The 12,486-nt window shown below is 38.2% G+C and overlaps 1 protein-coding gene across 1 annotated transcript in view; it reads right to left on the bottom strand.

Moving 5' to 3' along the window:
• The window catches only part of LOC113493516 (neural-cadherin-like), a 167,704-nt gene extending 156,657 nt beyond the window's left edge, over window positions 1-11,047 (bottom strand). The window contains exons 1-2 of the mRNA XM_026871526.1: window positions 10,456-11,047; window positions 7,303-8,632 (exon numbers count right to left, since the gene is read on the bottom strand). Coding sequence (XP_026727327.1) covers window positions 7,303-8,593 — 1,291 coding nt within the window. The 5' untranslated portion in view covers window positions 8,594-8,632; window positions 10,456-11,047. The remainder of the gene's footprint in view (window positions 1-7,302; window positions 8,633-10,455) is intronic.
• Window positions 11,048-12,486: the final 1,439 nt, after the last annotated feature.

The raw sequence follows: 12,486 nt of genomic DNA on the forward strand, positions 1-12,486 counted from the left end.
ACGCGTAACTCGTGTAAGTAACCCCTGATTTACGAGCACGTTTACGTTGAATCGATACCACGAGACAAATTTGACGACGCTTCACCGAAGGACAAATTAGAGGTCGTTTAGTGATAAGATTTGAACTACGGTGTAGGTCGAAGCCATTCATTTTCACATATCCCTTTGAGAGTAGTATACGTAACGGGAATTTATAGATCAATTGCCATAATGGACACAGTTTTACGAAGTAGGTTCATAGGCACGCTTGCGAGTTAGAATCGTGACAAGCATCTTGAAGAGTTTTTAAGCTCAGAAAAAATCTACCGCTCCACAGATTATTCTGGTAACAAACGGATCATAAATTTCGAAACTATATAAACGGCTAATGAACAAACAACAGATTAAACCACCTAAGTAGAACAACTGGATGCCAAGAAAGGACCGCAGTTTGTACCATAACAGTGATATTTACATAAAGAGCAAAAGAAACAACATTTCCGCTGACACTTAAATGAACAAGCAATTTATTACGGCAAATAAATTGTGATAATCTAACGTTGGTTGGGCGTGTAAACGCATCGCGGTCGCTCGCCGTTTATGTAGACGAGCAAATGACCGCAATCAAATCACAATCAGAGTGAAAGCCTATAAATGGGCAAGTCGAGATCGGTGCACTCTCGCCACGACGCCTCTGCTGTTTACCAATGCGTTAGATGTAATTATAGGAGATGTGTGCGCATCTTACAGACAACAGTCACGACACGCCGTACTCTGTACTCACATACTTGTTAGGAAACATTAATGTGTTGAAAATTTCGTCAATCATATACCTCTGCTTCTAAATTTAGGTGAAGATGATTCGTCTTTGTTCTTTCCAAGACCGTTCTGAATTTATTTTAATCCTAATTTGGGTTAATTGCATAAAAATCAGGAACCATTAATTAATAAATGTACTACTCTATGAAAATTATTTATATATCCAAACTTGACTATGTTGCGGGAATTAGATAAATAGATAATGGACCGATTATTTCTAATGAATCACCTATAACCGTTAAATTTATGCGGTGTTGGAAAACCAAACCAATTAGTTTCGTTATAAAATATCCAATAAAGTACTAAATTAGGCATGTTAACAAATAATTTTAGCCCATTATTACATTGATTCAGGCAATTGTTAGGAACGCTAACTACGCCGCAGCTGCAGCCGCACCCTACACAAACCACTCCGCCATGAAAAGAAAAAATAATTTAAAAATTTCGTAATAATTTTTCCCGAACAAACAAGCTGTAATAAATTAACCAACACGTCATATGTAAAGCTTTAATTATAACCTGCCACTTGAAACAGGTAATTAAATATGTATGTAAGTGTTGGCTACGCATGCAAAAGTGAATAGAAGAGTTTGGGACAAGAAGTTTGTTATTACGCACCCCTCTCAACAGAATGACTCCGTCCTAGTTCTAACAATAATAAATATGGAACCCCAGAAATAATCAGTGTCGACCACAACGTCCACAATACACAACTGAGACGTATTTTGATTAAAATAAATGAGGAGGGTGAGAAAATTTTATTAACGGATCGTAAATCCTAAGCAGTGGAGAAAAATATTGCCAAAGTTCGCCAACATTACATGATTGCGATACACAAAATACAGATTGTTTCAAACGAGTATCGTCCAAATATTAATTGTTACGTGGGTGTTTCAATTACTACACTAATAACAGATTTGCCTTGTGGTATTAAAAAAGAATTAAAAATTCCAGAACGCCCCTAAAAATATTTTTCATTAAGTAACGAATGTTTGATAACATCAATAAGACATCATGTTGCTATTTCAATACAATATTTTTTCGAACGTCACTAACAAAATACAAATAAAAGAAAGTCCCTTCTCATGATTCCAACGCTTGAGTTGTACTAATTAAGCGTTTATTAAGAGTCAGGATGCATCCTCATAAAGGGCAAGTAAAGAGCAAAAAGATGACAGTGGCGAGAGCAGATGTGGTGATCAATGTGATCATAGCTTTGGGGTCGACCATAGGAAGTGCGCATACGTAATTGTGGCGAATGGACACAATGAGGGGAATTGGCCAGTAATGACCAGTGCGCCGATTGTTGTGCGAGCGACGCCCGCACCCACAGTCATTGATTGAATGACGACTGAATTTAACAAACAACGCACCACAAACGATTCGTAACTGGTCCGCGACGGTAACTCTATTACTACTTTAGCCTCATAGCTTTTAAGTTCATTCATATATTTCGCTATTCATACCTACAATTTTCAGGTTTTATTTATAGCACACAGTAAGCTCTACAAAATTAAAAAAATAACGTCATACTGGGATAAGAATTAATCCGATTTTTCAATGTTTTTTGAGTTAATTACAATATCCACATTTCCATGAATGTTTTTTACGTAATATTATACGAGCATATATGAACGTAAATGTAATTCGCTTTAACGTAAGTATTTATTTTATTGGAAAGTTATTTATTTATTACCCATTACTATTAATTCCGAATCATGCGCACGCTCCGTTTGATAGAACTCGTAATTAATTGTTATGGGTTTAATTCAAGTGAATACAACATACACAGTCCGATGCAAATATTGATTCATAGCCATCTATTAACCCGAACAATCAGTATAATTCGTTGTGTAACCGAAAGAATTTAATGTGGTTAAGATCGCTGCAGAGAAATGATTGTAGACTCTGATATGGATGTAAGAAGTCTTTGCCAATTTCATGAGTCTGATTTTCGAAGATTTTATCAAAACAAGCCTCAAGTTAGGTAGATTGTTGGAAACCACTAGGGACATTGGGACATACACCCGTCAACAGTGAAACGTGGGTGTCCTCCAGGGACTCGCGTGCTTTTGAGATGACTTCTATCCATTTATTTGTGTATTTCTACGTATTAAACTAAAACTCCTTCCACTATTATGACTATCCAATCATTGTTATTTAGAATCAACTCATATGTCACCTCAATATTTCTCGGATTTGAGACGGCAAGATTTGTTAATCTTGTTATCTTCCCACTACCCAATATACGTATATATAGTAAAACTTACTAGTCTAAATCGTCTCCCGGTCAGACCCCAATCCGGATGTGCCAATTTCTAACCGACGCCGACGACGGCGCGCCTGACATACGTCACACCAGCTATCGTTTTCAATTATCGATTCGACTTGACATAGTATTGCAGAGCAAACCTCTAGGCTCTACTCGATATCCGATACAAACGTCCATGCATCTACATTCCGATACCCAAATTAAAATCCGTGTCGCCTGAAAATGGTCGTTCATTTCAATCCAATCGAAATGAAGAGACAACACTGCAAGAAATTAAATTTTCATTGGAGGAACGAATTTAGAATTTTTCTACATCCATTAATTGTACCAAAATATTTACACTCCACCGAAAACTAAGATAAAATCAACAAAGCCCCAAATCTACTATACAGTTCTAAAGAAATCAATTTGAGTCTTCATCAAATCCACAAACCATAACAGACCCTTTTTTATTATAAAATAATTTGACGTTTCAATAAATATTTCATCGAACGCCAAAAATTGTGACATTGCACTACTAAGTAACAAAATCGTTGAGACAAAATGAACTACAAATAGTAAGAAGTGAGTGACCGACCTGCCAGCCTGTGATGGTCAAGAAAGTAGCAATTGAAGCAAAAAGCTTTGAGGAAAAACAGTAGGCATTATTTGAAGTAAAATCAGAAGAGTGGGTACATCACATTTTAAAATTTCTTTGTAGTTCTTGGATTCAATGAGTAGTATTGCAAAATGGACATGATGATAATAAAATTTCATAAATTGCGTCACGGTTATCTTGGCACAGAAGCCGGGTAATTGATAACTCGTGGGATAGAATACTCCTTCTTCGTTGCATTCGCCATCCCGCTTCTGCAGGATTAAAATTGCCACCTTGGCATGCGGAACACCTGCGCCACTTTATTGGTTGAAAAATATATACCGCGAATAACAATATCCGAGCGAAATATCTTCATATTAAACATATTGGAAAATATTATTTGAATTTTAGGAACATTAGAACATTTCCCGCAAAATCAATGCAACACGATAAAAGTGAATGAGGGTACTAAAAACACTTCAAAGTGTTTGTAGATTGCCGGCTCAAAGAGAAGCGTGGCTGTTGGAAGAGAGTAGAGAATTAATTTGCCAATAGAGCACGCCTTTCAGTAGACAAAGGTGCTTTGACGAGGCTCCCTCGAGTACTTCGCAGCGAACCTGCTCGTGGGCCGTTGAAATTGTTTTATCGGCGCGTTTACGTAGATTACTGAACTACACGAAAACGTTATTAAAACCACACACGATACAAGGATAATAAACCTAAATTGGTCTAAAAAAATGGTCTATTCTGTAAGTAAGCAAAGAAATCCTGCATGCTCACGATTCTATAATTGAAACAACTATCTACACAATAATGATAATGATTAGATTCCTGGGCAAGCCGCGGCCGGGGTGATCCGACGCCCGCGGCTGCCTCGGCCACCCACCTTGGACGCGCCTGACCAGAATGTTGTAATTAAACAAACCCTTTCTGATTTATTTTGATAATGTCCGATAACACTCAACTAGTCCCGTTTAATACAGATGATCTCTAATTCGTGTTTTGGTTTTCAATCGTTACTTTGATTGTTTATGTTTTATTGTTTATTTGAAGTCTAAAATATTTTTTCTCTGCGCTATGTACTCGTAGATAGTGATTAGTTTTTATTTTGTTTTACGAGGAGTAGAGATGGATTATTTTGGAAGTCAAATATTGGAAATTTTAAAAAAGTTAAATTCTTTATTTTGCCAATTCATATATCAAGATAAACATCGCAATTTTTAATTTCGTATACATTTTCTGCTCAAAGTACTTTTTAAAAAGGCCCTTTACCAGCAAAGATTCCGCATTACGATTGTCACGAATCACGCGTAGAATCGGGAGAGTCGAAGCGGAGCGAGGCCGTGCGACAGGTCCCTGATTATCCACGCATTCAGCACGGTCCATGGTAGTAGCCACAACCTGCTACCATTCCACCTGACAATCTATTGTACCATGATTGAACCTAATGGACATTCCACGCGCCGGACACTCGTGCCATCGCTAATTCAAGAAATGAGGTGTGTACGTTATTCGTAGATTAATATCATGCTAGCTTAGAACTTTTTATACTATGTACAGCAAATTGCTTTAACCACATTTGCTGTCGTAATCATAAGCTAATTATTATGATTTCGTAACCAAAGGGTAAAAATTTAACAAAAATAATATCTAACATTTAGCAGGTGACAATTTTTTTTGCAAATATGTATTTCTTTGGCTTATTTTGTACAGATGCAAGTCCGACTCGCACTTGGCCGGTTTTATGAATTTAAGGTAATATAGTATAACGAAAATAAAAATATTATTAAAAACAAGATGTGCTCAAATAAATTTCAATTGTGTGGAGGATTATTATTAGTTTGGTATTAAAAACCTGAGAACACGACTGATTATGTCATAAAATTCTCGGAATGAGCGTCAAGTTTTTTTAGCTCATTATGTAGAGATAAAAATCAAGCGCGTGCGCCTTTGGCGTTTTATCCCTAGTAACTCATACCGTAAATAAAGTCATCTGCCGGATCGTTATATTGAAGTCTTTATTAAGAAAATCTACCTCAACCCCTGATGAGCTTGTATTGCAAAGGGACAACTTTCCTTCGCCAAAGTAATTAAATTCGTAACGTAACAGAGAAGGTGGAAGCTAATAGAGATATTAAAATTGTTAAACTTTTAAAACAATGATATTTGTAAGCAACCTGAATACGAATCGCTTAATAGTACAATCATTAGGTAAAAAGGGCCTTTCCTAAGGCTAGACACGTTCCGGCAGAGTAAACAATTAGTGGGTCGTGATGAGAGCGCGGGAGGCTGCCGGTAGCTCGTGAGTTGTGTTGCCAGGTGTGACAAATTTAGGGACGGAAGGGAAAAATAATCGAGGACTTGGGAATAACTTTAATGAAAAATAATTACCAAAAGGAATTTTATAAAAAAAAATGCGATCTGACGATTGCACAGAGCGCGACGTGTTACGGATTTGATCCCCGCGTAGGACAAGCATTATTTTTGTGATCACACGAATGTTTAACTTATTTATTTATTTATACTTTATTGCACATTAAAACTCACTTTGAGATCTGCTATGAAAATAAAAAAGATAGAGTCTGATTACCTGACAAAATTTACTGAACAATAAATCCTAAGACTTGAAGCAACAAAATGTCAGTTTCATATCGGACGTTAAAGGTCTTAGTCATAACTAGGATGAATTGAGATTTCCCGCGCAATCCAGGACACACAGCAAGTGGCAACATTCGTGAGTACTCATGTCGTCCTGCGGTCCACCACCCATCTTTAAAATAATATAGTCACGGCTGTGCGAGTAAGACGCCACTATACAGCGTATAGTGCGCTGTCACTGTTCCACGACTGCAGTCATGTTACTGTATGAAGTGGTAGAAGGTCCTCTGACCACGATGTCATGCTCGACTGCGCCATTCGATCCGACAGGTGCATGCGGCACGTACACAATGTAACGCACAATCCTAATTTTTAATACGGAAATCAATCGACTGTGACCTATCTCGTAAGGGAAGAGGATTTTTTTTTTAATTTGTGAATGCCTAGATTATGCAATTGTAATAACATTAACAAACTGAATAAATATGGCAATCATTATTTCGGTCAATTTGTCTTAGGCTATCCGATCCACAGTTTTTTTTAATTACTTAAAAACATCAGTAAAAAAAGACGAAATATATTCATTTTAGTGAGGACCGAATAAGACAGCAACATCTCACCCCACCCCATTCTGCCCTATCATTATCTCAATTTGCTCTTGATAGAGACATTGGAAAGATGGATGGATGAATTATAAAAAATGGGATGACTCGGGACGGTAAAAAATATTAAATTGTGTATTAGGTACACCTTTTCTTTGGAGACGATTAAATTGTCCTGAAGATTGCTCGATGTTTTTATAAGCTCATGTTTTGTGTTCCACTTTTGTCCTTTGCAGTTCGCTCTGATATAAATAACAATGCTGTTTTATGATGCAATGATTTTATGATTCGAGGTTTTTCATTTGACTAAAATTTTTTGTTTACTTTTGTTTAAAACGATTCAAATTCTCGCAAAATAGATATCAACATTAATAATGATCGTTGAATAAATCAAGTCCTAGAAAATTACGCTTCTGCTAACATTCTTGTTGAAATTATTCGTTTCAAAAACTTACCTCCATTTCCTGCGTTGGTGATGGTCACCCAGAAGTCAATGGTCTTCTCCGGTCCTAACTCCTCATAGTCCCACTTCTTTTTAACTTTCACTACACCACTTGGTTCAACGGTAACCCACGGATTTTCGTCCCGAATTTTAAAAGTCTCGCGGTCAGTTTCCTTTTCTAACGTGAATACGGCTCGTCCTTCTACTTCGCCATCGGCCTCCGTGAATTCGATACGTTTTGTTGGTCGTACGGCACGGGTTACACGTCGCTTTTCACGATGAAGAACCGGTAATTCTCTCTGATCACGAACTACAAATTCAAGGAAGACCCGAGCAGGTTGACTCTTACGTTGGGGAAAACCGGTATCGTGTGCGAGCACTCTCAATTCAGCCTCATGACCATCAGGCTCGCCAGCCAGTATAAGTTCACCTGTTTGAGGCACTATTACCGCCAAATTACTTGGTGTTTGCAAAGAATAGTATACCCGATCTCCATCAGCATCATAAGCATGAACTTGTCCAATATTTGAAAACCTCTGCCAGTGTGCAGTGCCATTAGGTCCATTTTCGTCAGCAGTTCCATTTACAGCAAAGTAATAGACATTTTGGTCAAATTCTGGCTCGTGATCATTTTCATTAACCACATCTATCCTAACGGGAAGATGTGCTTTATTCGCTCCATGAATGTCAGTTGCTTGTATAACAATTTCATATAAATTCTTTACTTCGGCATCTAATGATTTAATGGCAATCATTTCAACATCACCATCGGTAACGACTGATTTAATTTCTGGATTTGACTCGGTCTTTCCTTTTTGGCGTAATGAAAAAATAGAATCTTCATTGCCTTTAATTATTTTGTACGCCAGTGGACCTACATCTATAAGTGCCGTAGCTTTTATAGGAAGTAGATCAACAACTGATCCAGGTGGAGCATTTTCCGATATTTCTCCTATTAGGCCGTTGGCTGCGGTGAAATGTAGCATTCGTCGGCGGTCCATCACTAGGAGGTGAATGGCATGTGCCGAGCTGCTATATGGAGTTTGTTCTAGTATAGCGAGATTGATGGGCTGATTGAGCAGAGGTGTTAGGTCAGCAGTGGTCATGAGTAGGCCATCATCGAGAAGAGTGAAGTAAGGGGCGAACTCCGGATCTAGGAGCGTATACCGTGAGTGGTTGCCGATGAAGTGTCTGACGGCATGCCCGGGGCGCACGTCGTGCGGCAGTAAGGTGAGGGCGCGCGCTTGCAGCACCGCGCTGAGCGCGCAGAGCAGCGCACCGCTCGCCAGCAATGTGCGCGCCATTGCTCTTACGAGGATACGGTACAATTATCCCGACATTACCTACAACAAAAGTTTTAACTATTACTATTTCTATACAATACATTATAACCCAGCTGATTCACACGCTATTTATAAATCATAAGTTGTCACCATACACCCTAAAGGATTCTTGCTACACTCAGACGTTTACCAAAATAGTCGAGGCGTATGTATTGACCAAATGAAGTTATCAATTAAGGATTGCCGAAGTGCATTATAAATGATGAAAATGTCTGCGAATCCTATTGGATTGGATAGCAAGTAGGGGAAAACGAGCACGTAGAACACTCACGAAAATTGACCTGACTCAACTGCCATTACTTATGGACAATTGGATTGAGGACAACCATCGGTTTGTCGACGATTTTACGATCGGTAGGCACATAGTAAAATTACAAACCTAGCTTGTGAGGAATAGCAAACTAATATCCACTTAAGACCTCATTTGTACCTAATAGTGCATGGTCGTTTTCGTTCATTTTCAATTAATCAAAACTAGGAGTTAAGCTTAGGGTTAGATCTAGAAACAATTATTTTCTGAGATAAACACCCGATAATCGCAAATCATCATCATCATCATCATCCACAGCCTTTATCCTCCCATTGCTGGGCACAGGCCTCCTCTTTCTCGTGCCAATTTCCACGGTTTCGCAAATACTAGAACTTATTTCATATACAAATATAATAATGTACACCTCTTCAAGTGTCTTTTAAAAGTATTTGCCAAAATCTAGATCATTTGTATATTCCCAAAAAATCGTCAGTCTGTGTGTCTTATAAACAAATCAATTTTCCTAGTTCACAAGTAATAGTATTTCGTTCACAGTTAATTTTATAGCTACTAGGTACCACCAACCTATGTCGCCCATGTCGGTGCATTTACTACTAGAACTACCATTTAATTGAAAACCTGATAAAGCTCCATGAATGAATAGGTAACTAGTTGGAATATCATTCAATTGACGTTGAATAGGCCTTTTAAGTGTTCAAGCGAGCAGAATCCTTCATTATTCAGTACCCAAATTGTATTTGTTTGATCGATATCGTATTAGAAAAAGTAGATAGAGGTACTTTTCAGCTCTATTTTCGTAATAAATCTTATATTCAATCATGTTTCTGTTATCTGAATGATAGAAGAGAAATTTGTATGTTTTAATTTTCTCAGCTAAATGAGTTAGTATCATGTGATAGTTTGATGGTCGGCTAGCGTATTTCACGCGACGTCCGTCGGTAAGACGTTGACGGCGTGCGGCGGCATCGACGTAGGGCGGCGAGCGGCGAGGCGGGGCGCACACATGCGGAGCTTTATTTAGGCGGCGGCGGGCGAACGCCGGCGTCTCGCGACCCGCCGCCGCCGCCGATCAATACCCTCGCTGCGCCGTCGCGCGACGCTCAACGAGCGAATCTGAACTCTACACGCGCTCCCGTTCACGACACACCATCAAAAATTCACACACTCATTTTACTGAATAAAAGCACCCGCTATTTCTTCAAAACTTCACAAATCTCCGAACGATATATGAAAAGAACATCTGAAAGCACCTCACATCAATGCACAATCGTGAACTTCCGACTGTACCTAACTAAAACTGCTAATTTAGATACCGTGACTTATTTTAACCGTATTTACGTAAATAATAAAAGACACTGCACTTATTTTTCAGTAAACATCAATGCAATATATTATTGCTTATCAGAAACAAACCTATCGTAACTAGTAAACATGTGGTTCGAATGTAAACAATTTAATTATTTCGATAAAATTATATTATACCACTCACTATTCACAGTAAACCTAATATTAATTAACCGTTTATAATGTTTTTAATAAACAATATACATACTTATTAAGAACGTATGTCTTTTATATCGATATCGTAGCGTTTGACAGATGCGCGCCGATGAGCGTGACACAAACTGAGCGCAACGACGTCGAAATGCGACTGGCTGAAAGCGGAGCGCGGCGCGCGCGCGTATCGAGCGCCCTCCGCCCGACCCCCTCCACCCCCGCTTCTACAACCCCTGATTGTCCCGCCCGCGCGCCCGGCTACTGAAGCTTTTGGTTCTTAGCTTTAACCCTCGGCGGCTCGGCGGCTCGCCGTGCCATGCTATTACTGCATCCAGTAACGCGGTTAATTCCCCTTCAATACTTTTATTATTATTAGATTTTTGGTCACGCCGCGCCGTAGGTATACTACTTTCGCATTTTTATTTCTCTATTATATTGACCATGCACTTAAAATGCATGCATGCAATGCGGTAATTTACTACATACATAACTAATTTATTTCTTGCTTTAGTACTTACGAATACCTAGGTACCTACTGGTTCGAATTGAAATCTTTTTCGTTGGATAGCTAAGATAGGTAAGAACTTAGTTCAAGTATCCAGAAAAACTAAATTAAATTCTAAAATACTTATCTCCTACGCCCAATAGAATCATAAACAGATTTTTCAATTTTACGATAGCATCAAAACAAAACCTAGGGAGAAAAAAAATAAAAAACTTACGATTATTCCTAATTAATATTTTATGTACATCTTTGTCGAAAGATTGGGTGTTAGCTAGGACCACTTAAGCTAGTTTAATCATCTCGTTAAAGGGAATTAGGTATCTACTCCTTGAAAAAGTGTTTTGTAAGTTAAATCTATTCCTAATCAAAGTACTTAATTAAGTATCTACTTATTTAATTTGGATTAGGTACCTTTTCACTATTGTATTAGAATCTTATTGGTATCAAGTAGTGATTTACAGAAGTAGCCACCCAATAAACGTACCTAGTATCATTTTTAGCTGGTTGCCTGGTTTTATAGCGGCTTAAAAATGCCTGGGCCCCGATTCTGCTATTTTACATTGGCCGATGAATGAATGGCAATTGGATTAAATTTGAAATTACTCCTATTCTCCTAAGCATTTTGCCAATACAATAATTGGAAGTTAATTGTATCGACCTTGAGTATAAAGTCCTGCACTGAATTTCCAATTATTGTATAGAAAAATGCTTAAGAGAATACGAAAATTGTCCTTTAAGCCAAATTTCATTCAATAATCGGCCGTTATAAATAGCAGAATTGGGGCACTGGAAAAAGGCCCATTTGAAAAAAAAACTTTTTTTTTATAATGGCAATTTAAACAGGCCCACTGCTACGTCCGGGCCGACAGCATTTGCGCCATAACACCTGAACCGTCACTCCACAGCAAGTTCGAGCCAGCTACCTTTTTTAGATCATTGATCCATGGGTATAGAGGGCATGCACTTGCCAACTCGTGGTCTCCACTCAAAGGCTCCTGTCGCGGTGTCGTCTGCTCTAAAGGCCATCGCGGTATCGGTCCTTCTACAGACTGACATGACCAGCCTACTTCAGCATTCTAACTCTAAGCTAAGCTGATCACTCCAGTTCCTCTCTAGAAAAAAAGTTCTTAATTTTAAAAGAGTAACTTATTGAGTATTTTGCGTGTTTGACTGCGTAAGATCATTTTAGTACCACGCAACTGAAATCGTTAAAACTAACGGTTGCATTCAATCCATTTTTTTTTGCTGCCTACAATAAAAGCCAAGTTCTTTTATAGTTCTGTAAACTATACTTTACTTTGCTCCTAATACGACTCAATAGGTATCATGAATGTTATTCGTAAATAAAGAACCTAGGTAGCATTCGTTTTTTATCAGATACCTAACACCTAAGCATCGCAACTTTAAACAAAGCGAATAAAAACCTATCTAACCAAAACTCAAAGTTCAATAAAAAAAAAAAAAAACACCTAAGCATCATAAGTCGCCCGCGTACTATGAAACTTGTTTACCTATAAGTGAAATATCACAGAAAGGACTTATTTGGTCTAGATTCTTGATTTCACTAAAAACAACCATGAC

The sequence above is a fragment of the Trichoplusia ni genome, chromosome 4 (genome assembly GCF_003590095.1).
Source record: "Trichoplusia ni isolate ovarian cell line Hi5 chromosome 4, tn1, whole genome shotgun sequence".
In the NCBI taxonomy this organism is placed as follows: Eukaryota; Metazoa; Arthropoda; class Insecta; order Lepidoptera; family Noctuidae; genus Trichoplusia; species Trichoplusia ni.